This window comes from Fusarium fujikuroi, chromosome FFUJ_chr06 (genome assembly GCF_900079805.1).
Source record: "Fusarium fujikuroi IMI 58289 draft genome, chromosome FFUJ_chr06".
Classification (NCBI taxonomy): Eukaryota; Fungi; Ascomycota; class Sordariomycetes; order Hypocreales; family Nectriaceae; genus Fusarium; species Fusarium fujikuroi.
This window is the reverse complement of record NC_036627.1, coordinates 3,876,092-3,902,326: the sequence shown is the minus strand read 5'-3', so window position 1 is coordinate 3,902,326 and position 26,235 is coordinate 3,876,092. Positions and strand designations below refer to the sequence as shown.

Below are 26,235 nucleotides of genomic sequence, written 5' to 3'. Positions count from 1 at the left end.
GCCCGTAATGTTTCATAATGTCTTCTGACATATTTCAGTACAAACCCCTCGAGCACCGACATTCTTTCCGACTCCTGCATCTGGAGCCTAGTCTCGACCACAGCGCAGATCTCAAGGGCTGGTTGCATCATGCTACACTCTCTGATTACAACTATGACCTGATCGAACCATACACTTCTCTATCCTACGTCTGGGGCGATGCAAGCCACAAGGGCGTGATACACCTAGGTGGTAGAGCCATGGAGATCACTGCCAGCCTGGATGCTGCTCTTAGTGACATGCGCGATAGGAGTCGAGTTTTTCGGAACTGGGCAGATGCTTTGTGCATCGTTCAGTCAAATAATACTGAAAAGGGTGTGCAAGTCGCCATAATGGGGAGGATATACTCCACTGCGCATCATACTGTAATTCATCTGGGAAAATCGCCTCAGGGATTCGAGAAGCTGGTCAAAGATCTCAAGGTTCAAAGTTAGACAATGATGCATGGAAATACGGCGGCCATTGGGCAGCTTTCATTAGCAGTGGATGTGGTTGACTGTATGCGTCGGAATCTACTATCAAAGCCATGGTTCCGCAGAGTCTGGATTTTCCAGGAGCTTGTGCTTTCCACAGATGTTTGGGTTCAGTGCGGTGACCTACGAATGCGATGGCACCATTTCTGCAACATTGTCGAGACCAAAAATGCCGTTGCGGCCATGCTACTTGACACTCTGTCTGATTGCATCGTCTAGCAAGGCCAGCCTCAAAACCTAACGCCGTTGGAGGACATGAACAGCGGACGATACGGTGCGTTTTTTGAGGCACCACTATCTAAGATTCTTTCCTGTCGGAGAGGAATCGGAGCCACTGATCCTCGAGATATCATATTTGGTCACTTGAATGTTGTATCGGGTCGAGATAGGTGTGATAGGTTTATCAAGGTCGATTACGATAGAGATCTTGCGCACGTGTGGGTTGATGCTGCTCGGCATTTCTTGGATGCTCCAGGTATCGAGAGTCTTCTTTTGCATGCCATGAACCTTTCTCCATTCAAATCCCCCGAGATTCCTTCTTGGTGTCCCCGCTGGTCTAGACTATAGGTCCCTTGGGAGAACATACACAAAGTGGGTAAAAGATTCGGTGGTGGTGATGATAGCTCCTATGTCTCTTTTGGGGGCACACATCATATATTGATCTCCGCACCACCAGTGCTAGCCATCAGCGGGTTCGAGGTGACTAGGATCAAAGCGACAAGTTAATCCTTCTCAAGCTGTGACGATGAAGCTGGCGCTCAAGAGGAGTCAAAGACAATGACTCTCGAGCTGCTACAAGACATAAGGTAAGAAAGACTCTATTTTGGAAATATATGGCGCTATGGACTAACCTGCACAGATCCCTAACCAAAGATGAAGCAGCAACTTTAGACTCATACAAGAAAACATGGACCAAATATGACGAACAGAGGCAGAAGCTTTTCAGAGCGTGCTTTAAGACTTGGATTGAGTGGGCCAATGCTCAATGGGATCCTACGACTAGACTACGCGATGTCCAACACATCATCGATGCTCTCACTCATCACGCCAATGATCCTAAAACAAGTCCGTTATCGGGCAAAAGACTTGCGATCACCCCAAGCTATCACTGTGCCCTCGTCCCAGAAGAGTCCCGAGAAAGCGACATAGTAGCTATGCTCGTGAACCGCTACAAGCACGTAATACTCCGACCGAAACAGGTGAATGATGTCGACCACCTCAATGACTTAATTACGAGAGACTTTGAGCAAGCGAACATTTCGGATTGTCCACAAGGACCAATGAAGACACGATGTAAAGCCGTGGATGATTATCATTATGATGAATGGATGTTGGTTTGGGAGAAAGCTACTCAATTGTTTCCGGTTCAGCATTGTTTACTTTTAGGGCAGTGCTACGTCGATCAGTACGTTCCTTGGAAACGGGGTCTTCCGACATCTGGGTTCAGGGTGTTTGCCCTCTATTAGCTCGTGGTGGAGTAGTTCTAGTGACAGTTTCTCAAAGTGTTCTTGACAGCAATCTAGTTAGGGGGGTTTCGGGATTCAATTACCCGAGGATGCCAGTAAGAAATCTATCTGGCCTTTCCGAACCTTTGCAGTCTTAAAGCCATTGCACAATCTGATTTTGTGGGCTTTTCCTGAATTTTCCCCTCATTATCACGTCATTGTGAGCTCCCCATGAGAGTTTCATTTGGTGGATCACTTATACAAAGACAACGGCCCTCTATTATTATCTGCGTATACCTAAATTCCCATCCCCATCTCACCTGGAACAAACCCTCAATCCCAAAGAAAGTTTTGAACTCAACACAATGTCTACAACTATCAAGCCACTCATACTAGCTGGTGGAAAGTCCACTCGAATGGGGTCTCCAAAGCATCTTCTTCCTATGCCTAATGGACGCGCTTTGTATCAACACCAGGTTGAAGTCCTTCGAAAAGTATGCCCTGAAGCAGAGACTGTCTACATTTCTCTGGCTCAGGATTCTGAGACAGATGATCTTCTACGGAATGCCTGTAAGGCTTCGTACAAAGCCACTCCAGGAGAGAATAGCGTCGAGATTATCCTCGACTTGGAATCCAGTCAAGGCGATGAGTCAAAAGGACCAGCAGCTGGACTACTTGCGGCATATGAGTCGGACCCTCAAGCGACTTGGCTAGTGGTGGCGTGTGACTATCCTTGCATTACTTCATCAGCCCTGCAAGAACTCCAAGAACGCTACAAACCTCCTGTTACATGCTTTAAAAACCATGAGGGCTTCTGTGAGCCTCTTCTGGGAATATGGAGTCCAGAGGCTATCAGCCATCTCAAGGAGAACTGCAAAGCAGGAAAGCTCAGCCCCAGCAAGGCTGTTAGGGAACTTGGCGGTCGCACGTATCTTCCTGACGAGTCGGAGGCATTACTACGAAACGTAAACATCAGATCGGAATGGGAGGATACACTCAGATCATTTAAAGATGAGCCGACAGACAATTTCATTGAAGAGCCTTTGGAGGTGCTGTAAGGCTATGCAGTTCAGGATACCGGAAATTCACTCATGGGATAACAAGATACCATCTGTCCCATCTCCATGACCTCATTTGCCTTGATGTGAATCCAACAATTTGCCTGCACGAAAGGCGCCATCTTAGCTGGACCAAATGCCCCAGCAGCTTCGTGAACTGTAAGCCCCTTGTCACCTATCATTTGCAGAACTCCAGGTCGGAACCTGTCGCAGTTGAGTCCTCTGTTGGGCGCATCCATGATGCTCTTCCGTAATGAACTACCTAGCTGGGGGTCCTCCAAGCGCGCAAGCACAGGTTTCTCCGGCTGTTGACCCATGAGATAGCGCATATACGGGACAGTCAAGAATTTGAAGCAGGCTGCGGCTGCACCAGGGTTTCCTGGTAGTCCAAAGAACGCGATCTCGCCCCTGGCCGAAGGCAGTAGTGCGAAGAGAACCGGGTGGCCTGGACGGACAGCTACGCCGTGGAACACGATAGTTGCACCAAGGATTTCCAGTGCCTGACGGACGTAATCGAACTTACCAACGGATACGCCTCCACTTGTAATGAGGATATCCACCGCTGGTGATTCCAATTGGCTTTTTATGGTGTGAACGATAGCATCCACTTCGTCTGTAATTGAGCCGCCAAAGGTTGCATTGGCCCCAGCTTCTTTTGATGCTGCCGTCAGGTATACTCCATTGACATCTCTGATATGAGACTTTGGCGAGGTCAACTCATTGCCGGTTGACCAGGTACATACTCGCGGCTTCTTCCGCACCTGGACCTTATGGATTCCAACGGAAGCGAGGGGCATGATGTGCGATGTCCGGATAGTGATTCCCTTCTCCATCACTAGATCACCTTTCTGGATGTCTTCACCGGCAAACCGACGATTGGCGTATCTCGGTACTGGCTTTCTGATAGCAATACACGTCCCGAGCCCTGCCTCTTTTGCAATAGTCCTGGTAGCGTCTTCGACCTTGACGCATGCATCGAAAACCTCCCCAAGTACACCCTCTGGAAATCGTCCCCCTGTCATGATCTCGAAACAAGGCTGGGGTTCATCTAGCGTATGAAACGAAGCCAGAGTGAAAGAGTCATCGCCAGCAGCGATTGTTCCTTTGACGCAAAAGAAGACCGGGTGGTCTGCAGAGGCTGATTTTGTGCTTTCTGAGCAAATTGCGTAGCCATCCATTGCGGATGTGTCGAACTCTGGTGTTGAGATGGTACAGTAGTGATCGCATGCTGAGACGCGACCGGCTGCCTCTTCTATCGATACCGACTCGATTCTTGTCGATACATCTTGACTTTCTGTAATCACACGAGCAGTTTTCTCCAATTCCAAGCGTGCAGAGATATATGTTGTCGCCATTGCGAGTGGTGATCCTGTCTAGCCTGTCAAAATGCCAGGCTGTATTTACCCACTGGGTTCAACCGGCGATGCTAGATATTCATGACATGCAAACGCCCGGAGATGCATTGTCTCGATGCGGATCATAACGTTGGAACTAACATACGCTAATCAATGTACGAGATTTCACTCGTCATTCTTTTTATTTATTTATCACGGATATAATCATTTACGTCACTATTACTGTTATCCACCATAATAACGTCAAGTTAGCATCATCCTGTCGACATGACCATCGACGATGCCATATTGACGAATTACCCTTGATACCAATATGTCGGTACAGCCCAGTTATTTGCGTTGCATTACAAATTTTCTGGGGAGAGCTGTGACCCAGAAATTCTCACTAATTTATCTTGCTGTCCATCTACATCTTGTGATTTGGATGAGCAAACCTAAATTAATGGACGACGTGAATATGGATAATTGCAGTGAACCTCCCTCTATATGCTCGCGAGACTCTATTGAAGATATTTGGGGGCCGAGAACACCGTATGTTCATCAGTGGCCTACAAGGGTAGATCATGCTTGTGATGAGGAGCCGGAGAAATGGGTACAGAGTGCATGTGTGCTGTGCAGGTAAGCAACTGGCTACAGTCATATTTGAGAATTTGTTCTAACGGCAATTATCTAGTAATGGCTGTGGGCTCGACATTGGTGTTAAGGATGGCAAGGTCGTCGGTGTGAGAGGCCGTGCTACTGACCGCGTCAATAAAGGAAGACTGGGTCCAAAGGGACTCAATGGGTAAGTGTCAGCACTCGGCGATCCCGTAATCGTACAACTAATGCTCAATGTTTAGTTGGAAGGCTATCAACAGCAAGGAAAGGCTCACTCATCCTCTGATCCGAAGAAACGGCAAGCTTGAGCGTGCAACTTGGGATGAAGCCATGGACCTCATTGTCAGAAAGTCAAAGCAGCTCGTTGAGAAACTCACAGCCCATAGCATAGCTTTCTACACCAGTGGCCAGCTTTTTCTCGAAGAATACTATGTTCTTGCTCTGATTGGGAAAGCTGGATTGAATACGCTACACATGTAAGTTTTTTACTGCTCCTTGGAAGAGATCACATTCTGATGACCCTCAGGGACGGAAATACTAGGCTCTGCACTGCAACTGCGGCAGCTTCAATGAGAGAGTCGTTTGGGAGCGACGGGCAGCCTGGTTCTTACACTGATATCGACTATACGGATTGCCTCTTCATGGTAGGGCACAACATGGCAGCTACTCAAACTGTGCTTTGGTCAAGAGTTCTCGATCGACTAGCCGGCCCAACTCCCCCAAAATTGATCGTCGTGGACCCTCGCTACAGTGAGAGTGCTTCCAAAGCTACGCTGCACCTAGCCCCCAAGATCGGTACCAATCTTGCCTTACTGAACGGCATTCAGCATCTCATGTTCAAGAACGGCTGGATTAACGAAGCTTATGTCTCTAAGCATGTCGTCGGTCTTGAAGATCTCAAAAGCACAGTTGAGGGCTACAACCCCGAGAGAGTTGCAGAAATCACTGGTGTTCCAGCAAGCAAGATTGAAGAAGCCGCTAGGATCCTCGGCCAAACACCAAGTCTACTGTCATCAGCCCTCCAAGGAGTGTATCAATCGAACCAAGCGACAGCCAGTGCCTGTCAGATTAACAACATCCATCTCCTTCGCGGTCTTATTGGTAAGGCAGGAAGTGGTATTTTTCAGATGAATGGCCAGCCAACTGCTCAGAATAACCGCGAGACTGGTTGCGATGGAGAGTTCCCTGGGTTCCGAAACCATCAGAACGCGAAACATATGCAAGAGCTGGCAGATCTCTGGAACATCAACAATATCCAGGTGCCGCACTGGAATGAGCCTACTCATATCCACAACATTTTGACGTTCATGGAGAAGGGCTCTATTCGAATGGTTTGGGTTTCGGGCACGAACCCGCTCGTCAGCTTGCCCAACCTTCCCAAGGTCCGAGATATCTTTACCCAACCAGAGTTGTTTGTCATCTGCCAGGATATTTACATGACAGAGACGGCTTCTATCGCCGATGTTGTTCTTCCAGCTGCCCAATGGGGTGAGAAGACAGGATGCTTTACAAACGTTGACCGAACCGTGCATTTATCTCACAAGGCTGTTGAACCGCCGGGGGAAGCCAAGCCAGATCTCGAGATATTTCTAGACTACAGCCGTCGCATGGGCTTCAAGAATAAAGAAGACGGACCTCTCACGCCTTGGACGCAGCCAGAAGAGGTTTTTGAGGCATGGAAGCGTCTATCTGCTGGTAGGCCTTGTGATTACACAGGCATGTCTTATGGGAAGCTCACTGGTGGCTCTGGTATTCAATGGCCCTGTAATGAGCAGTATCCTGTTGGTAAAGAGCGCCTCTTCGACGACGGTGTCTTCTTTACAGATATTGACTACTGCGAAAGCTATGGCCATGATCTACAAACTGGAGTGCCATACTCTGAGGAATACTACAAAGAGCTCAGACCGGCTGGTCGTGCGATCCTCAAGACATGCGACTACGTAGCTCCATATGAAGATCCCGATGATGAATATCCTCTGAGGCTCTCGACAGGACGGAATGTGTACCATTTCCATACGAGGACCAAGACAGGAAGAACGGCACTGCAGAAAGCTTGCCCTGAACCTGAGATTCGTATATCCGAGAAGGATGCTGAGACTCATGATGTGAAGACTGGCGACATGGCCGTAATCAAGTCCAGGCGAGGTGAGGTTGAGATGAAGGTAAAGGTGGGCAAGATTTCTCAGGGACAAGCTTTCATTCCGTTCCATTTTGGATACTGGGATACAAAGGATGGAAGAGCACGCGCCGCAAATGAGCTCACGATCAGTATGTCGCTTTTCCCCAAATCCTGAGATCTATACTAACAATTCTAGCTGAATGGGACCCCATATCTAAGCAACCGACGTTCAAATCCGGTGCAATCTCCATCACAAAGGTCCCAGAAGATCGCCCAACGGCAAAGGAACGACAATCCGAGGCTTTAGCCAAAGCGGAAAAGAATGACGCTGCGACTTCCAGCGCTACAGAGAGTGATCTCAGTAACCGTGAGCGTCAATTAGAGACTTGGCTAGGCGAAACCTACGAATCAATTCTCCTCCTACGCGACATCACAGAACAATTACTAGACCATCTAGTAGCCGACTCCGAAGCTCACTCCGGCGTTCGTATACTCATCCAAATCACCAAAGACACAACAAAACGCCTCAAACCACACGTCGATAAGTTTGGTGAGAATCAAGCTCGTGGCAGACACGCCGCCCATACATTGCGGGACTCATTATTCCCCAAGAGCGATAATACACCAAGTCAACTCCAAGTACTAGAGGCGCTGCGAAGTCTGCAAGTTTACTTGGCCCATCTGCGAGTTGGGCTGGAAGCGCTGAACCCTGTTAGCCAGGCGATATGGGATGAGGACTTCTTTCAGGCGGTTTTGTATGCAATTTCGCAGGTTAAGAGGATGCAGGATTGGGTGACGACGCAGATCAAGGTTAGGGCTCCTCAGGCGCTTTTGGTGCCCTGCAAGGTTGGTTAGTTAGGTCAGATAAGTTTAGTGTCTCACTATGAGCATTTATGAGGTCAAGCTAGTCTGTGATGGCGGTCATATGGTGACGCCATGAATCTCACTTCCAAGTTTTCGGGCAGATAAGCGATGGGCCCAGCCAGCTGGTAAATATGGGGCATGGAACCCGAAACCAAGGCGCTGGGTCATTCTTCTTTTTGTCATAACAAGAGTCTTGGTATCATTATTGTCCTAGGCATTTACAATTTCGACCTCTCATCAAATCTCTTGAAATATGGCTCCAGTCTCAGTACCTCAATCAACTGCTCAGCCTGCAGGCATAAATCAGCAGGGATACACTCTAGAGTCCATGGAAATGGTTCAACCACGGGTAGGCCAGACTATAGGTATGTTTTGGTAATATTCAGGGTCGGAGCTTTGTATAAGCATTAATGATTCCGTGGTTTAGATACACAGCAGCTTCAAGAGAGCTTGGAACCCGAGCTCAGTCTAAGAGGCGGTGAAGATTGCGACGGCTGGTGTCGTGGCCGGTTCTGCTTTATCATTCCCTGTCCTATACCTATCAAGTGTTGCTTCATTCCCCTATGATCAGATGCCTCTTTCTTTTTCTTTTTTTCTTTTTAATAAAGGTTGGAATAGGTTATCCTTTTGACGATTTCACGACTTGGACCCTTTATCTTGATGATTATTTTCATCAGTCTAGCTTTGTACTTCACTAGATTGTCTACACCTAGCTTAAATCGAAAGAATTTCAATTATCATCTCTCCCATCAGCACGTCTTTCCAAGCTATGGAATATAAGACATAATTGACTGAAAGGTTGATGTGTCGTATCTACTATCTACCGTCAATCTGACAGGGTTACAATGCGTCTTTCCGATTCGCTATCCCGACCCCATTTTAAGCGCCGAGGCCTGACATGCGGACAAAATCATGGGGAAGACATGGATACTCGAATTTTCACATGACATCTCTTCATTACAGTGATCCGGAATGACATCGCCTTTCTTGTATTTCCCCTTACATGGTGACGAGGTCCGTGTTCTCAAGATCCAGCCGGCTAAAGACATAACCAGCACCGCCAAGCGTCATCCAATAATATGCTCACTTGAACATGTTTCTTTGCCAGCGACAGGACAAGACTTTACCTCTCAACAGTTCAAAGGGGCAGGAAGAACGTGGCCTGAGCTATCTGCAACACCCGACACCGATGCCCTCTTCAAGAATGGCAGAGATCCGCATGCAAGCGAAGGCAGCACACGCTCTACGACTGTAGAAGTACTCGGTGCTGAAAATGATCTACCGTGGCGATACAAATGGGGCGATTTCATCGCCTTGTCATATGTATGGGGATACCCAAAGAGAAAAGAAGGAGAGCCTCCGTATCTCATCACAGTCGACGGCGTTGCTTTTGAAGTTGGACCAAACTTGTACTTTGCTCTGGCACAACTGAGTCGAAGTATCAGAATTAGACAAGGCTTCAAAGTCTGGATCGATGCAATCTGTATCAACCAGGCCGACTTAGATGAACGCAGCCAGCAAGTCACTAGAATGCGCGACATTTACCAATCAGCGTGGCAGGTTGTCATATGGCTCGGCCCAGAAGAGCATGATAGCTCACTAGCTATATCTGCGCTGTACTGGCTAGCATGTGAGTCAGAGCAAACGAAGCCGATGGAAAGGTTCTACACTGAAGAATTCTCGGTTGACTTGCGCCCTCTGGTTATTATATGGCCCAGATACAAAAGTTCGATGAAGAAGGATGTTTACAGAGCCCTGTTTCACTTCTTTACAAGGCCGTACTGGCGCCGAATGTGGATTGTCCAAGAAGTTGCAATGGGCAACATGAACAGTCCTGTTATTTGCGGTAACGCATGTATCTCGTGGAATGATCTCTACAGAGCTGTCGGGATAATAGCCGCCGACGAGTCAAGGTTCGGGCGTGAAATTCTCGAAACTGTTCAACCACGGATTTTACCAGCATGGTCGTTTGAGTTCGCCCGAGACAGACTTCTCCATGAAAGAACTTGGGCGCCAGAACGAATGTGGAAGATTCATCAGACCATGACGAAGATCCAAAACAACCAAAGACTTGCGCCTCTATCAACTAAATGGGAAGACCTTGTACGAGCACTGAATATTGCACGTGATTCTCTTATTACGGAAGAGAAGGATAGGGTTTATGGTATTCTTGGTATTAAAGCTATCGCCGATAGGGTTCACATCGAGCCTGACTACAAACTCTCACTATCAGTCATTTATACCAATTTCACGGAGGAGCTCTTGTCGAAAGGTGACATGAACATTCTACGCCTAGCTTCTGGTCATGGCGGGTATGTTCCGTTCAAGAGAACCTCAGACAGCCTGCCTCCATCTGTACGAAATCGCTCCCTCGCACCGGTTTTACTAATAATGCTTGATACTGCTACGAGACTACAGGACAAGACTCCTGTCGGGACGCCTTGCGAGCATAGCCTTCCCTCCTGGGCAATATGCTGGTCCTGTTCACCGGCGCCAACCGCACAGCTTCGAGGAATGTACCATGCCGACAGACACCTTGGTTCGACGATTTCAAGGCCAGCTATTTCAAATATGGCTCTCATTTTGAAGGGCATCTTTACAGATACCATCACTTCACTGAGCGCATTTCACGTCGACGAATGTGATGGGCGCTATCCTGACAACACTTTTGCCTCGAACTGCAGCATCTACGGAGATATAAAAGCTACACGGGAGGCACTCTGGCGAACTATAGTGGCTGATACAACATCAGAAGAGACAGCTCGTGCACCAGAGACCTACTCTTGGCTTCTTGATCACAAACTATGGCAGAGAGGCGTTGCTGGCGTGTACACATACGGGTTCGGATTGCATGACTTTATGGCACGAAATCAGCATCTCCGTCTATGCGGTTACACATTGGAGCAGTTGATATTTGGGCACAACAAATGGCTTACCAGATTGAGGATGACTATTGGTGATAATTACTATAATTCGACTGAGTCGCAGCGGGAGGCTTTGTCGTGGGCGATTAATACGATGGCGTGGAGGAGACTGTTTGGGACAAAGAATGGCAGGATGGGATTGGGGACATGTGCAGCTGAAGTTAAAGATAGAGTTGTCCTCTTGAGGGGCTGTGACACGCCACTTATCATCAGAGAGTACAACAGCGGTTGGAAGCTTATAGGGGAGTGTTATACTCATGGTATTATGTACGGCGAGGTAGCCGCCAACGAGGATGAACTTGTAGATATCGCGATTTACTGACGGCCATAATGAGTATCATGAACATATCTATATAAAGTCTAACGCTTGAGTGTATTCTATCACCACTGAAAGCTCTCCTCAAAGTACTCTACCCTCATAACTCCATTTCGTAACAAATCAGCAACTGTCTTTCTCGCATCATCCGCCATCTGCGCCGGTCCACAAGCAATAATCGCGAGACTCTCTCCCATCGCCTCTTCACTCCTCCTCCTCACCACATCCGAAGCATCTATCCTTCCTCTTCGCAAGGTAACCTGCGACGGCCACTCACTCAGTTCATCTTGGGGCGTATGTGTCGTAAGATGTATCTCAATACTAAGGTTCGTGCTCCCCAAAGAGTCAGCGATGTCGGTTTGTAGAACGTCGAGCGCGAAGGCGGGTTCGCGAACGGCCCAGTGGATTTTCACGGACCGAGGGGCCGTTGGGCCGGTGAGGCGTTGGAGATATGATAGGGGAACGACGATGCCGCTGCCTCCGACGATGAAAGTTACGTTGTCGAAGAGATGGAGGGGACGAGTGTGTCCGTACGGACCGTCGACAAGGACGCGCTGAGGGACGTTTTTAGGCCAGACTGTTGATGCTGCGTCGCGGAGTCTGGAGGTGAAGCCGTCATAGGGACGGATCAGGAATGTCATTGTGCGAGAGTCGCTGAGTATATCTTGTGAGTCAACGGGATCCGAGCTTTGCTCAGCAACAGTGCCGTCGAGCAGGGGAACTTGTTCGCCCAGTAACTTTGAACCACGCTGCCCTTCATCTGTGACCATTGCCACGGTAAAGGGGTGACTTTCCCAGCAACGAGGTCCGTTGAGAACATGGATGTAGTAGAATGTTCCCGGTGCTGGCTTATACAAGCTGCTTGACCACGGAACGACAAGTCTAACAATGTTGGAGGCTGGATGGTAAATGGATGTAGCCCAGGTGTCCCAGAGCTTTGGGCTGAAAGCCGCGATGCGTAGAGCACGGATGACGCGGTCGCCTACCCAGATGAAGCAGGGGACCCAGAAGAATACGTCGTATTCACCTTGGAAGATGGAGACGTGGCTGGCTTGTTAGACAAGGCTGGTAGAGATAGGAAGGGCTAGACTTACGCAAGCATTGTGATGAGGAGGATGATTGACATGATGATGTGCACGACCAAGAATAGTTCGTACTGCTGACGCCGGATCCAGTAGAATGATGCTCCAACGAGAAGAGACATGACGATCGTTGCCTAGGCCTGTTAGGCGGATTTGCATGCACACGATGGGAGAAAACATACCACTTCGCCAACCCACCAGAACATGTAGTTCCACCAGAATAGATAATACTCCCAGCCGCCCTCTGGTAGATAGTCAGCATGCCAGTAGTCCAAGTCGCGGTATTGACGAACCTAAGACGATCAACCAAGTATACCCAATAGAGTGGACGACGGCTTGGAGAGTTGCAATTCGCGCAACCCAGCGGTGAAAGTTGTTATATGTTCCAAAGTCCCAACCAGTTAGCCACATAAGGAGATTGTTCCTCATGCCAAATAGCCAGATAACAGGGAAATTGGCCCACGATATAATACCCGTGCGATCTGAGACATATCGAAGAATCTGTTTTGCCGTCGATGGAAAGCTGTAGCAATGTAAGTCACAAGCGATGTGTTTCAAGGTTTCCAGGTACTTACTACATATTCACTGGCACAATCCTGTATCCAAGGATGCTCAACGCGATGTTGAGAAGGAGGAAAGCAAAAAGAGTCCAAGACTGTACCTGGGGAGGTACTGTTCCCCAGCCGACTTTCTGCGCGCATCGATTCCCCATAAAAGCCGGGACCGTGATTCGGTTGAGTGCCCAATTGTAAAAGTTCCAAAATCTTCCGCCTGATCTTGGAGAATAGTTGCGAACCATTTGTAGGTTGGCGATATGGAGAATTGCATGATTCAAGACACCGATGGTTACTACGACTATCCAAAAAGTGATCATGGCGCGCCTGTCAATGTTTAGCACTCTGAGTAACATACCGGAGGGACTCTCCTACCCGTAGACATCATGGTAAGTGTACGTATATGCCACAGAGTCCTGCATCACAATCAGTCTTGTCCAAATTCACTCTCGAGTTACCTACCAAAGTATCCCACCAGATCCCGAACCAATGCTCAGAAGGCACGACAACCTCTCTAAACAAAACCCCCTTATCCGTCTCATTCTGCTCAAATCTTCTCACTCCCTTGACATCCTCGGCTGTATAATTCGAAATCACGTCAAACGGCGGTAAAACAATATGCGCCTGCTCTCGACACGTCTCATTGTACGACCCCAGCCCTACCTCTACCGCTCCAGGAGTACAATACACATCAAGACATAGATACAGCGATAGTATCGCTTTGGGACTGTAGCAAGTCTTTGTAAAACCCGTTTGGTTTCGGAGCACGTCGTCGAAATGCACGGGCTTTAGGCACGCGAAACACGCGTCGTAGCATACCCGCTCAGGAGATCTGTCCTCGGCTGCAAGGGAAAGCGTCCACAGTGAGAGATTGACGAGCAGCGCGCCCAAAGAAGCTGCGAATTTCATGGCGCCGCCGTTGGGGCTGATCAAAGATGGAGAGACGCAGGGGTTTAAGTTGAGCAGTTTATCAGATCTAAAACCTTGATCAGATAAGAGGAAACCATCACGTGGAATAGTGGAGCTAGAGACGTTCCCATGATCTGATTTACCCACTACACTACACCTATTAGGGATAGCTTCGTCTAGCCTTTTTTGTTTATAAACTTATATTTTAAATCTTCTAATACATCTACTGACAGGAATTACTTTTCTTATATAATATTTAAATTTCTTAACTATAGAGAGCTTGATATCTAAATAGATATTTATTGAAAATAAGCGTCTGTTATATCACTGAGCAGAATGAGCTGCCGTCTCATTTTCTTGCCAACACAAAGAGAAAGATCAAAACCGTAAAGGCTTTACATTTATCTGCTCCTTCTAGCCCTTTTAAAGGAACAAATCTCAATACCCACCGGGTCCATGCCCTGCACGCCAATATTTTACATCTTGCAAAGTCTGATGTTCCAGTGTTAAAAACAGCCTATCCAGTGAAGTCATGCAACGGACCTCAAGCTCACGTTCTTTCACGCAATAGCATAGGTTATGTCTCTGGAAAATCTCCACCATCAATAACCATCTTTCTCCAGAGCCTGTACCACAACCAGGACTGGAGCACCATAATACATTCTTGGTATCCTTGTTGAGAATAGGGTGCTCATCAGTTTCAAAACTGAGGTTTGAGAGCCAGTTGATAGAGTTTGGGTAAAAGAAATACTTCTTCATCCGAATGCGAAGTATGACACAATTCCTTTCCCAGACCCAGCGGTATCGTGCTCCACACTCATTACAAGCGTAGGTGCAGTCAGGACATTCATGGTTATGGCACCATGTCGACCCTTTGGAAAGACAACGATGTTTGTCCAGGGTCATGAAAGATGCGATAGATTCGAGTTGGCCAGATGCATGTTGGCACAGCCCATCGCCGTCCAATTCTTGTAGTTGCTTCAACAATATCGACCTCAATTTCCCGATGTCGACATCTTGTCGGCGACGAATCTTCACCATCGGAAAGGATCTGGAATATTCGCTGCCCGAACCTGTTAATGTAGGCCAATATTTGATACGTGGCTGAAATATGTGACCGCTCAATAAACCGTCATATTTATCGTAGACTGAAACATGATCAGGGTGTTTGCACGTCATCACCACCTCATCATCCTCTCGCCTCTCTATCTTTCGCCAGGGTATGTCCAGCGTCTTGCCGGATATTTTGAGATGTTTGCAAACTGCAAAGTGACCAAGGAGCCCGACGCAGCGATGTTCTGTCCGCTGACCCTGAGGGAATAAAAGCTCTGGATGGCGTCTGTTGCACCCAGTACATAGAACTGGTTTCCAGAGAGCTCTAAGCCTTTTATCAAGCTCGCCAGAGTCGAAGAGTTTGCCGCAAGGATCGCACAGACTTCTGCGGCGGAACAGACTTTTGACAATAAATAGCTCGTCGAATCCGGCTTTCGTAATGCAGTACGCTTCTTCATTGCTTCGCAGCATTTCTAGTCGAAAGTATTTGAATTCAAAGCCGCCTAGTAGATGACGAAAGAAGCCGCAGGTTTGGTAGACCATATAAAGAGAACTATGCGGTGAGAGGATCATGATTTGAAGTAGTAATTCTCGTGGGAGGCACAGTAGTGATGAGGTCTGCGTCGGGGGGTGTTGAGGCTCCAGGGGTTGGAGAGACTCCGTTGTCGCTCCGTACTCTTGACCGGACGTTGCCTGTACACAGGTCCCCGATTCATTATCGTCAAAAAGAGGCACCCGTGACGTGTCAGTCCCTAGTCGAAAACGACGTAGATGTCGTAGAGCCCACGGCAACGTGTGATGGTGCTGAAGCCTGAAACACTTCTGAATGTTCATTCTGGGGATTTTTGGCTAAAGATATGATATAAGGTGAAAAAGAGGATGAGAGAGATGTTGCGATTGGCATTATTTATAAACCCCACTGGGTGGACTTTGCGTGATAGACTTTTGTATGTAAACACTAAATTTGAACACTCGAATGTATCATCTTTTAGGTTATACCTTAGTATTTGGGCTTCTAGGCATCTCAGTCTCCCCCCCTTCTCAACTCGGAGACCTATTGAGTATTGACCCGTCTTGAACCGTCCTTGGTCGCCGTCTCCTTGATGCCATCGACCCTACACGCACTCAAGGAACGTTTTCTCTCTCCGAAGCAAACTCTATGTCGTCGAAGACTGCTGAGTGGCGTCAGTACGCCACTCGAAATGCTAAATGCGTTAGGCTTTGGTGGAGCCACATGTTCGTCCGCGTCTACCCAGTCATCGGCCACCTTGCAAGCATTAAACGCCATTGACCCCCGGAATTTTAGTTCCCACCTGGAAGCGCGGCTTTCCTTGTCGGAGGGAACTGTAGTACGTCCTCTCGTGGAGGTTCGGTCCTTGGCATTGAAGTGTCTGACGTCTGACGTCGGCCGGGGCGGCTGAACGTAATACGGGGAGCTTCAAGATGCCAGGGGTTTCGATAGCGAAGATTGAAGAGCATACCCAACAAGAATAGGTTTGCAGAATAGCCTCTTCCTCTTAATGGCTGGCGACGCTTCAGTTGTTCATATTCTGCTCCGTTGTTACTGCATCACACTTCTGATTCATCCCTTGATCCAGGTTCGAGTAATATTAAGATGCATGATCTTTTCAAGCTGCCGGGCCACTGCAATGAAGCCATGGCTGCCTTCTCAGCTATCGTCACCAAGTGAGCCACGCCGGTCAAGTACTTGACCACAAAGCCTGTCACAGCCTCGAAGCTCATTTTTGCTGCTGCGACTGCGACTGCGACTGCGAGAGTTTGATCAAGGCAAGTAAAGTAGGACCACCCAGACCAAGATCATAATATCCATTACTGGAGCTTGGGAGGGAGCCGCTGATGCCACTGGTGATCTGCCTTTAGAAGGAGTGAAGTCACTGCGGTCTTTGTGATGATCGATAACCAACGACTTATTAAAAGTCTTGGATATTTTACCTAAACTTAGTGTTGATTGTACTAAATTTTATAAATTATTACACTGGCTAGTCTAAGTAGCGGCTTTCTCAGCCTATCGCGCTCACTTCTGCTCGCATGCATCAGTTGCCAATACGGCTGTGCAATGCACAATTTCTGTACTTCTACCTATTCATCAGGAACCACCTCAGCTATGCACAACAAACCCGGCTAAGAGTCACCGGGTTAAAATTCCTTTACTGAGTGAGGTTTGTAAAAACTTTTTACCTGCAGTATTAGAGAAATACATCGTTCCAGCTCACCTTGGGACCCGTCCCAACACGCAAAGGACAGTGGCATGAGAAACGCAGCAAAAGACGTAAAGAAATTTGTTAGTATCCTTTTCTCTGGCGCCATTATCTCGTCAGATAAGTCAAATCGTTAGCAGCCCATACTTTGGGCTACGTGTGATATGTGAATTTTCCAGAATAAGGATTGAGGCATTTGCATAAATGTGATCTCTAGACGTAGAGTAAAAATAAACACAATCTCAGTTTACAAGAAAGATATACGCGCTAAGTCTATATACATAAAATCATCCAAATGTCTGTTTAACCGGAGTACTCGGAGTAAAAGCAGCTAGTAGCGTGCTCAATCTCAGAAACACGTGCGTTGAATCCAAGACACTCCTTCTCGCTGTATCCAGGGCGAGAGTTACCTGTAGCAACCCAAACGGCCCAAGAGCCATCAGGGCCGTTGGGGCATGCAGTGAAGCCGCTAGCATCGGCAAAGTTAAGGTTACCAGACTTGTCGATCTTCCAGCCCTTGGTCTCGAACGCCTCGGGAAGCGGGTTCTTGGTAACGGTAGAATATTGAAGAACACCTTGGCCTACACGATATTAGCAACAATTTAATTGATGGGCGTAAGGCGATAACTTACCCATTCCAGAGCGATCGGTGTAAGCGCGCTGCTGCTTCTTGCCAGTGTTGTAGAGGTACAGTTCACCCTCGCTCAGGCGGAAGACAGCTGATCCGTCAGACTTGCCAGAGCAGGTAGCGTTCTGCTTATCCGCTGGAAGACCAAGCAAGAAGCCGTTCTCAGAAGCGCTGAAGTGCGTGAAGTGAATAGGGCTGCCGGAGCGCAGGGCGACGAGGCCGAAGGTCTTGGGAGCGGGAGAGTTGCCGGACTTGGCGGGGGCGGTCTTTGTGCTTGCGCATTCCTCAGTAGGAGCGGCGGCAGCGAGGCCGAGGAGAGAGGCGGCGAAGAGAGTCTTGAACTGCATTTTGATTGATGTTTTGCGTTGTTGTTTAACTTGAATGTGTTGATGTGATAATGTAGGTAAAAGTGATCGGGGTGAGGACTTATATAAATGTGAATATGAGGTCCCAAGGGATCTTCAGTTGATCTTTTGACGAATGAGGAGTGCAACGGCAGTTATTAACATCATTTCTTTAAATGGGGATATCCCCTATCGTAAACTTGGCCCTTTAATATTACCTACCGTTAACGTATATAATAAGTAAGTATAATATGCAAGTAAGTATAACACTTTTTTTATACCCTTAAGTTAGAAATTACTATAAAAATATAATAAATTAATTAATTAATTAAAACTACTTACTATACTCTTCCCTAAATATCTTAATTACTACCTAATATATTCTTATATTATATTTAGGCTTACTATATATACTATATCGCTAAATGCCTAGCCTAACTGACCTTCCTTAACTACTACTTCTTAATAATTTCCTAACTACCTATATATTTATATCTATTTAATTAATTACTTCCCTTACTTAATTTACTATTATAACCCCTCCTTTCTATAGTCTAGTCCTTTTTGCCCTATAGCGCTAGCTTAATATCTTATTTGCCTTTTAAAGGTCTCTAACCTTAGCTATTAATAAGGTAACCTTATATATAATAGCCTTTATTCCTTTTATAAGATACTAAAAAGCCTTTAAAATTAACTCTAGGGAGCTACTTTAATACCTTCTAATTCATCTTTTAAGGTATTTAGACTAAAATCTAGCCTTAAGTATAGTCTTTAGGGTCCTTAAAGCCTAAGGGGTTAATAGTTTAGCTGCCTCCTTAACTGGCATTAGTATTTATAGCTATATATTAAGCTTTAAGATTATATTTTCTAGGTTAAGAGAAATAAGCCTAGCTCCTTTAAATGCCTCCCTGATATTTCTTTCTATTATAATAGCCTTATATACAGTATAAAAGGCCAGAAAGAACTTAATCTTTAAAATATAGATAATAAAGCATTTAATTAAATACTCTATTTCTTAATTATAAGCTTTCTTTAGTATATTAAAGCACCTAATATTAAGGGGCTAAAGTAAATAAAAGAAATAAGGTAATATATAAAGCTAGATAATTTTCTTCTCTTTATAATATCTCTTAAATTTAATAAAGTAATAACTTTTATAGCTATTAAGGATTAAAAGATAATAGTAACTATTTAATTACTTAACTATATACTGATTAAAGTGCTTTAGCTACTCTAAACCGGTTTTATTATTAATCTAGCTATTTTAAGTTATTATAATAGCCTAATTGCCTAGAAGGTTACTATTTTAATACTAATTAATAAGGTAATATTAACCTATATTAATAATAAATAGCTAGATTACCTAGCCTTTTGCATTAATTGCCTAAATAACTATAATCTATTTTTGGTTTTTAGGCTATATTAATTTTAACTTTAAATGCCTTTCTAAACCTATAATAACTATCCTACTTGCAATTATACCTATAAAAAAGCCAGTCTTATTAAAGTTCTAAATATTATTTAATTAAATACTATACTTTATAATTATATTTACTATAAGCTAAAACTAATTGCAGATAATAGTTAGATCTTTATATTTAGCTTTTTAGTAGTTATATTTATAAAAAAAATGCATTTTAAGCTTTTAGTATTATATAATAAAGTTATAAGCCTAGCGCTAGCTAATAGGTAATGCATTACAGTTAATAAGTAATTAATTAGCTATATCTTTTATATTATATAGCCAGGAGGGAAATCCTTATAAATCTAGGTTAAGAATAAAGTAAAGAAAAATCTCTTTCTCTAGATTAAATAGCCAGTATAATTTTAAGATAGAATTGCATCTTAATTAAATGCCATTTTAATAGTAATATAAAGTTATATAATTAACCTTATATATATCTACAGTATATTAGATACTTAGCTTTAGGTTATTTTAAAGGGCCTAAAGGGCAAAAAGCATTCTAGCCTTATAGTTTAGGTCTAATATATCTGGTAGTTAATAAATTAATTAATTAATTATAAAGTTAGGTATAGGAGGGAAAAGTGTCACACTTACTTATATATCACACTCACTTATCATATACATTACATCCAATTACAAACTGTCCTCGGGTCTTTCGGGCTGTTTCACATAGAAATTCTTCCGCCAGGAAAGTTAGGCTTCAATTCCACTTGACAAAAAGTTTTAGCTAAACCTAGTGACCCTTAGGCTGATTATTTTTGGCACCTCTTTTTGCGGTCTGAGGCTAGCTGGAAAAAAAACATCGCCACTTCACTGCCTCCCCGATACGAGATCGAGAACACATGATGGGTTTCCATCTCGTAAAGAGCGGCATATGTGCCGAGGATCGCCAGTAACGTACCAGCAGAATATCCCTGCATTGGAATAGCAGAACAAACCAGATGCTGCTATGGGCTATTAATACCCACTGACGTAGGCCGAGATCTATGCAAGATCCACTAGCTACGGCTAACGGAACGGAAGCGAAGCGGATGAAGGATCATTTGCCTACCAACCGTCATGGCATTGCTCGTCAAGCTGGGTAAGTCAGCTGGAATGTTTGTTTAGTTTCTATGGCTGTTCTAGAATGGATTTCGCGGACGGTAACAGCGTCGCATGAATTCATTTCATCGCTAAACTCTAATGCAAATGAGGCGCTGATCTAATCCTCGACCACGTCACACAGAGCCAGCCGATCCACAGTTTAAAAATAGAAACAGTCTTGCATTCATTCTATCTACCTTACCCTTCGTTCCACCAAAGCCCAGCCTTCGTATTTCCTCACCTCAACAAACACCGACACTCTATCCTGACCACTGATTCTTGACCAATTCCTTAATAGTCTTTTCGAAATCCTCAGGCTCCCTTCCCAGAATCTCTCTCATTGTGTTCGTCACTCCAGCTGTTTCTCCCGCGCGGATGGCGTCCCATGCTGTAGCCCACGTCCTCGCCTTATCCTCGGTGCCAAAGTATTGTTTTATCTGAGGGAGGTTGATATACTCGTCCACGCTTATTTCTTGGATTTTGAAGTCTTTTCCTGCGACGCGTGACAGGACTTGGACGGTCTCTGCTAATGTCCAGGATTTGGGACCGGTTAAAGTGACGATCTGGTCGGTGTATTTAAATGATAACGGTGATTTCGCGTATGAGGCGATGAGACGTGCGGTCGCTTCTCCGAGTTCATCTCTCTTGACCCAGCTGACACCAGGTCCACTCCCATCATGTGGAATGAGAACTTTGGCCGGTGGGTTCTTAAGGTCAAGGAATGAAGTGTAGATGGGGAATGACTCGCTGTAAAGACCCTCGCGAATGCTCGTCCACGTACATCCCTCCTTAGCACTCGCGATCTCACGTAGATGCGCCTCACTGTCGAGATGAGCGCCCAAGACTTCAGCCTTGGTAGTACTCTCACCAATCGACGCAAAACCAAGCGACGAGTAGAAAATATGCTTTACTCCAGCTTTAACCGCCGCATCAAGTGCTTTGGTGTGCACCTTAGTCCTATACTCGTGAACATGGCTAGGATACGAGATCAAGAAGAGGACATCAATCCCTGCAAACGCAGCCTGGAGCTCTTCGGCGCTAGACTCGTAAGAAGCCTGACGAACGGTAGTTCCGTTTTCCACGTATTTCTTGGGAACCTTTTCGGGATATCGGCTGATGAGCGTGACTTTGTCGTTTGGGACTTGGGAGAGAATGTGAGTGTACGTGCTGGTGCCAAGGGCTCCAGAAGCGGGGAAGATTCCGATTTGCGTCATGTTTAACCTCGTATTTTATCCTGATGACGATGGAGTGAATTGATGGTTTTGGGATGATTGCAATATTACTTTTAAGTGAGGAGTTATTCTCACATTTTATTCAGATGTCCTCAAAATCCGTGGAGGTGAACATGACTAATCGACGTGATCAATATGACGTGATGCTATCCACTCCGAGAACTCCATGGAGTTTCTCACTAAATACTACCCTACAACCCAAACAGTTCTAGGCTTTCTTATCGGTTCTCTTAAGCTTGATGTAATTATACCATATCTCCAACTTGAAGTCCGCAAACTTTGTGACAAATTCCTCCACTGTGATGTTGATGAATTCTTCGAGAAATGCTTCGCCTCCATCCCAGTCTTGGCCTCGTGACTTCTTCAGCACGTCGACCCAGAACCACCCTGAAGCTGAGACCACATTATTAGTAGCAACTCGAGCATATTCTTTTAGAGCTTCGTCTTTCTTGCTCTCGTCGACCTTGATCTTGTCCTGGTAAGCCTGCCAGGCTGGCTGGACAATTAGCTTCGGCTCCATTGACTCCACCTCCCAAAGCGGTGCGACAGCCTCATCTCTCAAAGCGGCCTCGATTTCTTTGGGGGTGCGCTCGTGACTCGGAAAAAGGGCCATCTGCATCAGTTCAGACAATGCCAGCTTCCCCTCGCCGACCATTCTCATCAATCCAGCTTGAAGGACTTGCGATCCCGGCTTCGAAGGCGTACTCTCCCCTTCAGGCGCTTGTCCTCCAATAGCAGCAATTAAATACCCACCGCTCCGAGTCTCCTTTGCCCTAAGCTTCAGTATCTTTATCAGGTCTGTATGCCCTGCTGCAGCGAGTGCTTTGTGACGAGCCACTGCGAATTCAGCTGGCGATGCTGTTGCGTCGAGACTAACAGATGGAATATTCTCTAGGTAATTGAAAGATGACCAGGAGAAGCCAATGTCGGATTGGCCCGTTGGGACTACCTGCTGATAGAATCCCAGTGGAACGAGACTTGGCACGATCTGGATCTTGCTGTCTTGGTTGGTAAAGTTGTCTGAGACAGTCTTTGCCAAGGTTCCAAAGTCGTTGAACGGGGTATCTTCGAAGATGAGAGAAGCGATAGCGCCATCTGGCAAGGTTGAGATGGCCTTCTTTACAGGTTCGATGCTAGAGAGTGTCAGCAAGGAAATGTAAAGTCAGGGCTTCAGGCATACGAGTTGGCGCCCTGAGCGGTCCCATAGTCAACGACTACCAGATTGTCTCCTACCAGAAGTCAGCATTGTCTTGGCCAATATGAAAAGACCGTCAGCATATTGCTTACTGTCTGAAAAGCTGGGGATCAAGTCAAGGCCAGCTTTCATGGCTGCATTCTGAATTTCGGAGCGTTCATTGTAGTGCTTGTCACGCATAGCAATGCGAACAGGGTTCTGAGTTGAAGCCATACTCAAATCACAGTATCAAACTAAATCACCCTTTTCAAGCCCCCAGAGTGAAATACGAGGCATTATCTCTCTTTATACTTATTCCAATACCTTCGGACTCGGACTAGTTTGATGAGAAAGGTCACACGAATAAGCACTACGCATGCAACCCCGCTGCTTACCCTCCTTGTCACACGAATCACCCAATGTCATTCCCAATATCTCACACAAAAAGGCGCCAGATTCTGAATCCTTTGGAAGGATCGGCACTCATTGGCCGTCTCGCCATTCGGGGAGCAGTCGAGTCGAATTTTCGCTCGTGAGAAGTGAAATGCAGGTTGCGTGGCCTAATGGCATGGCGTCCGAGAGTGGATCGGAAGATTCTGGGTTCGATTCCCGGCGTAGCCGTGATAGTAGACGTTGAGAAAGATGCATCATACAGGACTTGGTCACATCATACTCTTATTATATTTTTGGGAATAGTACGGTCTTATTTACATAAGGCAGGAGTCGTTGAGCTTGATACACCTGCAAGGCAATGCTAAAGTGAAGTTGACTTTGTTCTTAGAGGTTATTATTATTTCGGCACAAATCACAATATAGCCTTAAAATCTTTGAGCCCTATAGAATTAAATCTTATTCTGTGGCTCTCAGGCTGAAGAGACTTCTTATTATGATAGACGGACCCTGACTCTCCTTCACAAGATCCCATTCCCTAATGTCTACTACCAATTAAATCTCACCATCGTAAAAGACCCCTGGAAAGGATGGTCAGTAAGCAAAGCATATAACAACAAGTCGACCCGCTGTAACCTCGATCTCGACAAGACTTACGATTTAATAAGCATTAACATTCTTAGCCGTAGCATTATGCTTCCCAGAAATGGCGGAATACTTGGCGTCGCAGCATTCCTCAGCAGTGATAATCTTGTCCGTCGAGACTAATTCCTTATAGTCGGGGGCATAGTGGCATCTCCCTCCGATTTTATAATATTCGCCTTGAGTCTGCCTGCAGCATTCTCGGGTCCTTGGGATGTTGCGCACTCCTCTTCTGTAGCATGTGAAAGCGTCTCCTGGAGGGGAGGGAGGGCATGCTTCTCCTGACGAGAGAAGACCCGCGAAGACCAAGATGGCGAGCGGGGAGAGCTTCATCGTTGGTCAAGAAAAGAGGGTTGGGCTTGAGGGTGAGGTATGTGGATAGAAGCGCGATGCTCTGGGTGATGAACTCTGAGTGACAATTGTGTGGGTAGCTGGCCTACTGCCTGAACTGGGTTTATGGGAATGTTGCGTTGAGTTGACAGATGTAACAGCTTATGCTTGCACTACGCGCTGTCCTGAATAGAGTCAAGGCAAAGGGCCTCTTTATACATAAGATCTGAGTAACGCGTTCGAACTTGATGACCAGTGAAGTCGCGCAATCAGACCACTAGGGCTTCACGATGAGTCATTGTCCAAGATTTATGGCGCCCTGTATCTGTACTGGTTGTGATGAGGTTGAAAGAGGCTTCAGCCTCCATACTTTTTGCCTTTACTGTTGCTGAGACTCTTGCTTTTGGCTGAAAAGCTAGATATCCTGATGACTGAGTTGGAAATTCGGTCATACTCAGCAATAAGTTTTCAGTGAATTGAGGCTTCGTTGAACGAGCCACAATTCGACTGAACACAAAGCATTGGTAGTGGCAGTCTAGAGTTCAGCCACATGGCCACTAATCGATCAAGGATATGGTTCGAGAATATAAGCCTATCTGTTAACCTTATGGACATGAGTGGGGGGAGAGGGATGGAGATACATCATGAACACACGCAATACGTCTAAATACACTTGGGCTATTCCTGTATAGCCGATCCTTTTTCTGGATTTATTGTGGTACCGTGGGAACCAAAGTTGACATGGCCCTAAAAGGACAGGTCTCACGATCGGTGATTGAGTTTGGTGTTGCGTTATCCTGCTATCATAAGGTTTCCAAGGCTGAGGGGTTGAGGCGTTGAGTGCAATACAACGCGTTATATATCACGCCAAAGAGTGCCATGCGCAGAGGGGTAGATAGTTCATTTGATGGAATTCGCCTAAAATACTTCACGAATCCGGAATTCCCCCATATTCATTATTCCCAAGGAACGTTTGCTTTGCGTTGAGGATCTTGAAGCCTTGCCATCTCCAACAGCAGCCTGTAAACATAGAGACCCATATCGACTTCGCGGAACGCCCTCGTATGCCACTGTCGACCTTGCCGTGCGATTTGACTCGCGACCTCCTTTCCGGATGGATTCGAGGTGAGATAAAAGACAAGCTCTGGGAGCTCTTCCATACTTTGACTAACAGGTACATAGTGCAGCCAAGGTATTAGTCGATCGTCGTGCCATTCTAGAAATAATGTCTGCTTTATTGGCACCGACATGGAAGCAAGTAGCTTGTAATAACGGCCGCTGATACCGTTGCCGTCGATATCAAAGGCAAGCGTCGACTTGAGGGCTTCATCTTTGTCTACCCAGGATTTGGTGTCGAAATAGGCATCTTGGTCCCCGCAGGCTTTTCTCTGGCATTGGAAGATGCGGGTGAAGGTGACATCAAACAGCCTTCCATTCAGAAAGGAAGATTTGACTTTCTGCACGGCACTACCCTTCGTTCATAGGTAGTTGTAAAATTTGTTCGTTCTCAAATTCAGTGTCAGCTCAACAAATCTTTGTCGATGGAAGAGCTGCCAGTGGGTATCAAGCACAAACCCCCCAGTAGTCGAGCCAGCCCAGTGGAGGCTGTCTCTTTTTCGGTCCCAATCAACATCTTTTGACTCGTCGTAAATCAACTCGAAGTTTCTGGGTCATTGTGAAAGTCTCGTGGGCGGATCATCGTTGACAAGAATTTCTTGGGGGAATCTAGCAAGTTGTGTCTGTACATACACAGATGAGCCAAATGGCATTACGGATTTGTATCAAAGAGTTTACAAAATGACACAGAGAACCAGCTTTGGCTGTAGAACAGGCTGAGCAGTAAAGAGATGTCATGTTGTATGTGCATTCCGCTCACGGCAACTAAATGCCGTGAGCATCCAATTACGATGGTCAAAAGCTCGTATCACGGACGCTGTTGG

At 46.2% G+C, this 26,235-nt stretch overlaps 13 protein-coding genes and 1 non-coding gene; 6 read left to right on the top strand and 8 right to left on the bottom strand.

Annotated features, from left to right (window-relative positions):
- Positions 1-17: 17 nt before the first annotated feature.
- Positions 18-1,079, top strand: FFUJ_06565 (related to heterokaryon incompatibility protein (het-6OR allele); the record flags this gene model as incomplete). XM_023579904.1 has 2 exons in its annotated part: positions 18-461; positions 732-1,079. 2 exons carry the CDS (start codon positions 18-20, stop codon positions 1,077-1,079), a joined length of 792 nt encoding a protein of 263 aa, XP_023432660.1.
- A 210-nt stretch (positions 1,080-1,289) lies between these two features.
- Positions 1,290-1,978, top strand: FFUJ_06564 (uncharacterized protein; the record flags this gene model as incomplete). XM_023579903.1 has 2 exons in its annotated part: positions 1,290-1,318; positions 1,372-1,978. The coding sequence occupies 2 exons, from the start codon at positions 1,290-1,292 to the stop codon at positions 1,976-1,978; spliced, it is 636 nt and encodes a 211-aa protein (XP_023432659.1).
- Positions 1,979-2,322: 344 nt separating this feature from the next.
- Positions 2,323-3,015, top strand: FFUJ_06563 (uncharacterized protein; the record flags this gene model as incomplete). The annotated part of the gene is made up of 1 exon (XM_023579902.1): positions 2,323-3,015. The coding sequence occupies one exon, from the start codon at positions 2,323-2,325 to the stop codon at positions 3,013-3,015; it is 693 nt and encodes a 230-aa protein (XP_023432658.1).
- Positions 3,016-3,026: 11 nt separating this feature from the next.
- Positions 3,027-4,370, bottom strand: FFUJ_06562 (related to molybdopterin biosynthesis protein moeA; the record flags this gene model as incomplete). The annotated part of the gene is made up of 1 exon (XM_023579901.1): positions 3,027-4,370. The coding sequence occupies one exon, from the start codon at positions 4,368-4,370 to the stop codon at positions 3,027-3,029; it is 1,344 nt and encodes a 447-aa protein (XP_023432657.1).
- A 457-nt stretch (positions 4,371-4,827) lies between these two features.
- On the top strand, positions 4,828-7,941 carry FFUJ_06561 (probable periplasmic nitrate reductase; the record flags this gene model as incomplete). XM_023579900.1 has 5 exons in its annotated part: positions 4,828-4,988; positions 5,044-5,154; positions 5,210-5,443; positions 5,494-7,235; positions 7,283-7,941. 5 exons carry the CDS (start codon positions 4,828-4,830, stop codon positions 7,939-7,941), a joined length of 2,907 nt encoding a protein of 968 aa, XP_023432656.1.
- Positions 7,942-8,922: 981 nt separating this feature from the next.
- FFUJ_06560 (related to heterokaryon incompatibility protein (het-6OR allele)) lies at positions 8,923-11,196 on the top strand (the record flags this gene model as incomplete). Its single annotated transcript, XM_023579899.1, has 1 exon — positions 8,923-11,196. One exon carries the CDS (start codon positions 8,923-8,925, stop codon positions 11,194-11,196), a length of 2,274 nt encoding a protein of 757 aa, XP_023432655.1.
- Positions 11,197-11,255: 59 nt separating this feature from the next.
- FFUJ_06559 (related to ferric reductase Fre2p) lies at positions 11,256-13,735 on the bottom strand (the record flags this gene model as incomplete). XM_023579898.1 has 7 exons in its annotated part: positions 11,256-12,237; positions 12,348-12,406; positions 12,455-12,516; positions 12,566-12,795; positions 12,848-13,153; positions 13,202-13,242; positions 13,289-13,735. 7 exons carry the CDS (start codon positions 13,733-13,735, stop codon positions 11,256-11,258), a joined length of 2,127 nt encoding a protein of 708 aa, XP_023432654.1.
- Positions 13,736-14,173: 438 nt separating this feature from the next.
- FFUJ_06558 (uncharacterized protein) lies at positions 14,174-15,622 on the bottom strand (the record flags this gene model as incomplete). The annotated part of the gene is made up of 1 exon (XM_023579897.1): positions 14,174-15,622. One exon carries the CDS (start codon positions 15,620-15,622, stop codon positions 14,174-14,176), a length of 1,449 nt encoding a protein of 482 aa, XP_023432653.1.
- A 1,688-nt stretch (positions 15,623-17,310) lies between these two features.
- FFUJ_06557 (related to cell wall protein PhiA) lies at positions 17,311-17,982 on the bottom strand (the record flags this gene model as incomplete). XM_023579896.1 has 2 exons in its annotated part: positions 17,311-17,588; positions 17,640-17,982. 2 exons carry the CDS (start codon positions 17,980-17,982, stop codon positions 17,311-17,313), a joined length of 621 nt encoding a protein of 206 aa, XP_023432652.1.
- A 2,805-nt stretch (positions 17,983-20,787) lies between these two features.
- FFUJ_06556 (related to NmrA-like family protein) lies at positions 20,788-21,741 on the bottom strand (the record flags this gene model as incomplete). The annotated part of the gene is made up of 1 exon (XM_023579893.1): positions 20,788-21,741. One exon carries the CDS (start codon positions 21,739-21,741, stop codon positions 20,788-20,790), a length of 954 nt encoding a protein of 317 aa, XP_023432651.1.
- A 226-nt stretch (positions 21,742-21,967) lies between these two features.
- FFUJ_06555 (uncharacterized protein) lies at positions 21,968-23,167 on the bottom strand (the record flags this gene model as incomplete). XM_023579892.1 has 3 exons in its annotated part: positions 21,968-22,892; positions 22,940-22,988; positions 23,047-23,167. The coding sequence occupies 3 exons, from the start codon at positions 23,165-23,167 to the stop codon at positions 21,968-21,970; spliced, it is 1,095 nt and encodes a 364-aa protein (XP_023432650.1).
- A 314-nt stretch (positions 23,168-23,481) lies between these two features.
- tRNA lies at positions 23,482-23,553 on the top strand. The gene has a single exon. It is a non-coding gene (tRNA).
- A 430-nt stretch (positions 23,554-23,983) lies between these two features.
- FFUJ_06554 (uncharacterized protein) lies at positions 23,984-24,298 on the bottom strand (the record flags this gene model as incomplete). Its single annotated transcript, XM_023579891.1, has 1 exon — positions 23,984-24,298. One exon carries the CDS (start codon positions 24,296-24,298, stop codon positions 23,984-23,986), a length of 315 nt encoding a protein of 104 aa, XP_023432649.1.
- A 953-nt stretch (positions 24,299-25,251) lies between these two features.
- On the bottom strand, positions 25,252-26,064 carry FFUJ_06553 (related to capsule-associated protein; the record flags this gene model as incomplete). XM_023579890.1 has 2 exons in its annotated part: positions 25,252-25,762; positions 26,045-26,064. The coding sequence occupies 2 exons, from the start codon at positions 26,062-26,064 to the stop codon at positions 25,252-25,254; spliced, it is 531 nt and encodes a 176-aa protein (XP_023432865.1).
- Positions 26,065-26,235: the final 171 nt, after the last annotated feature.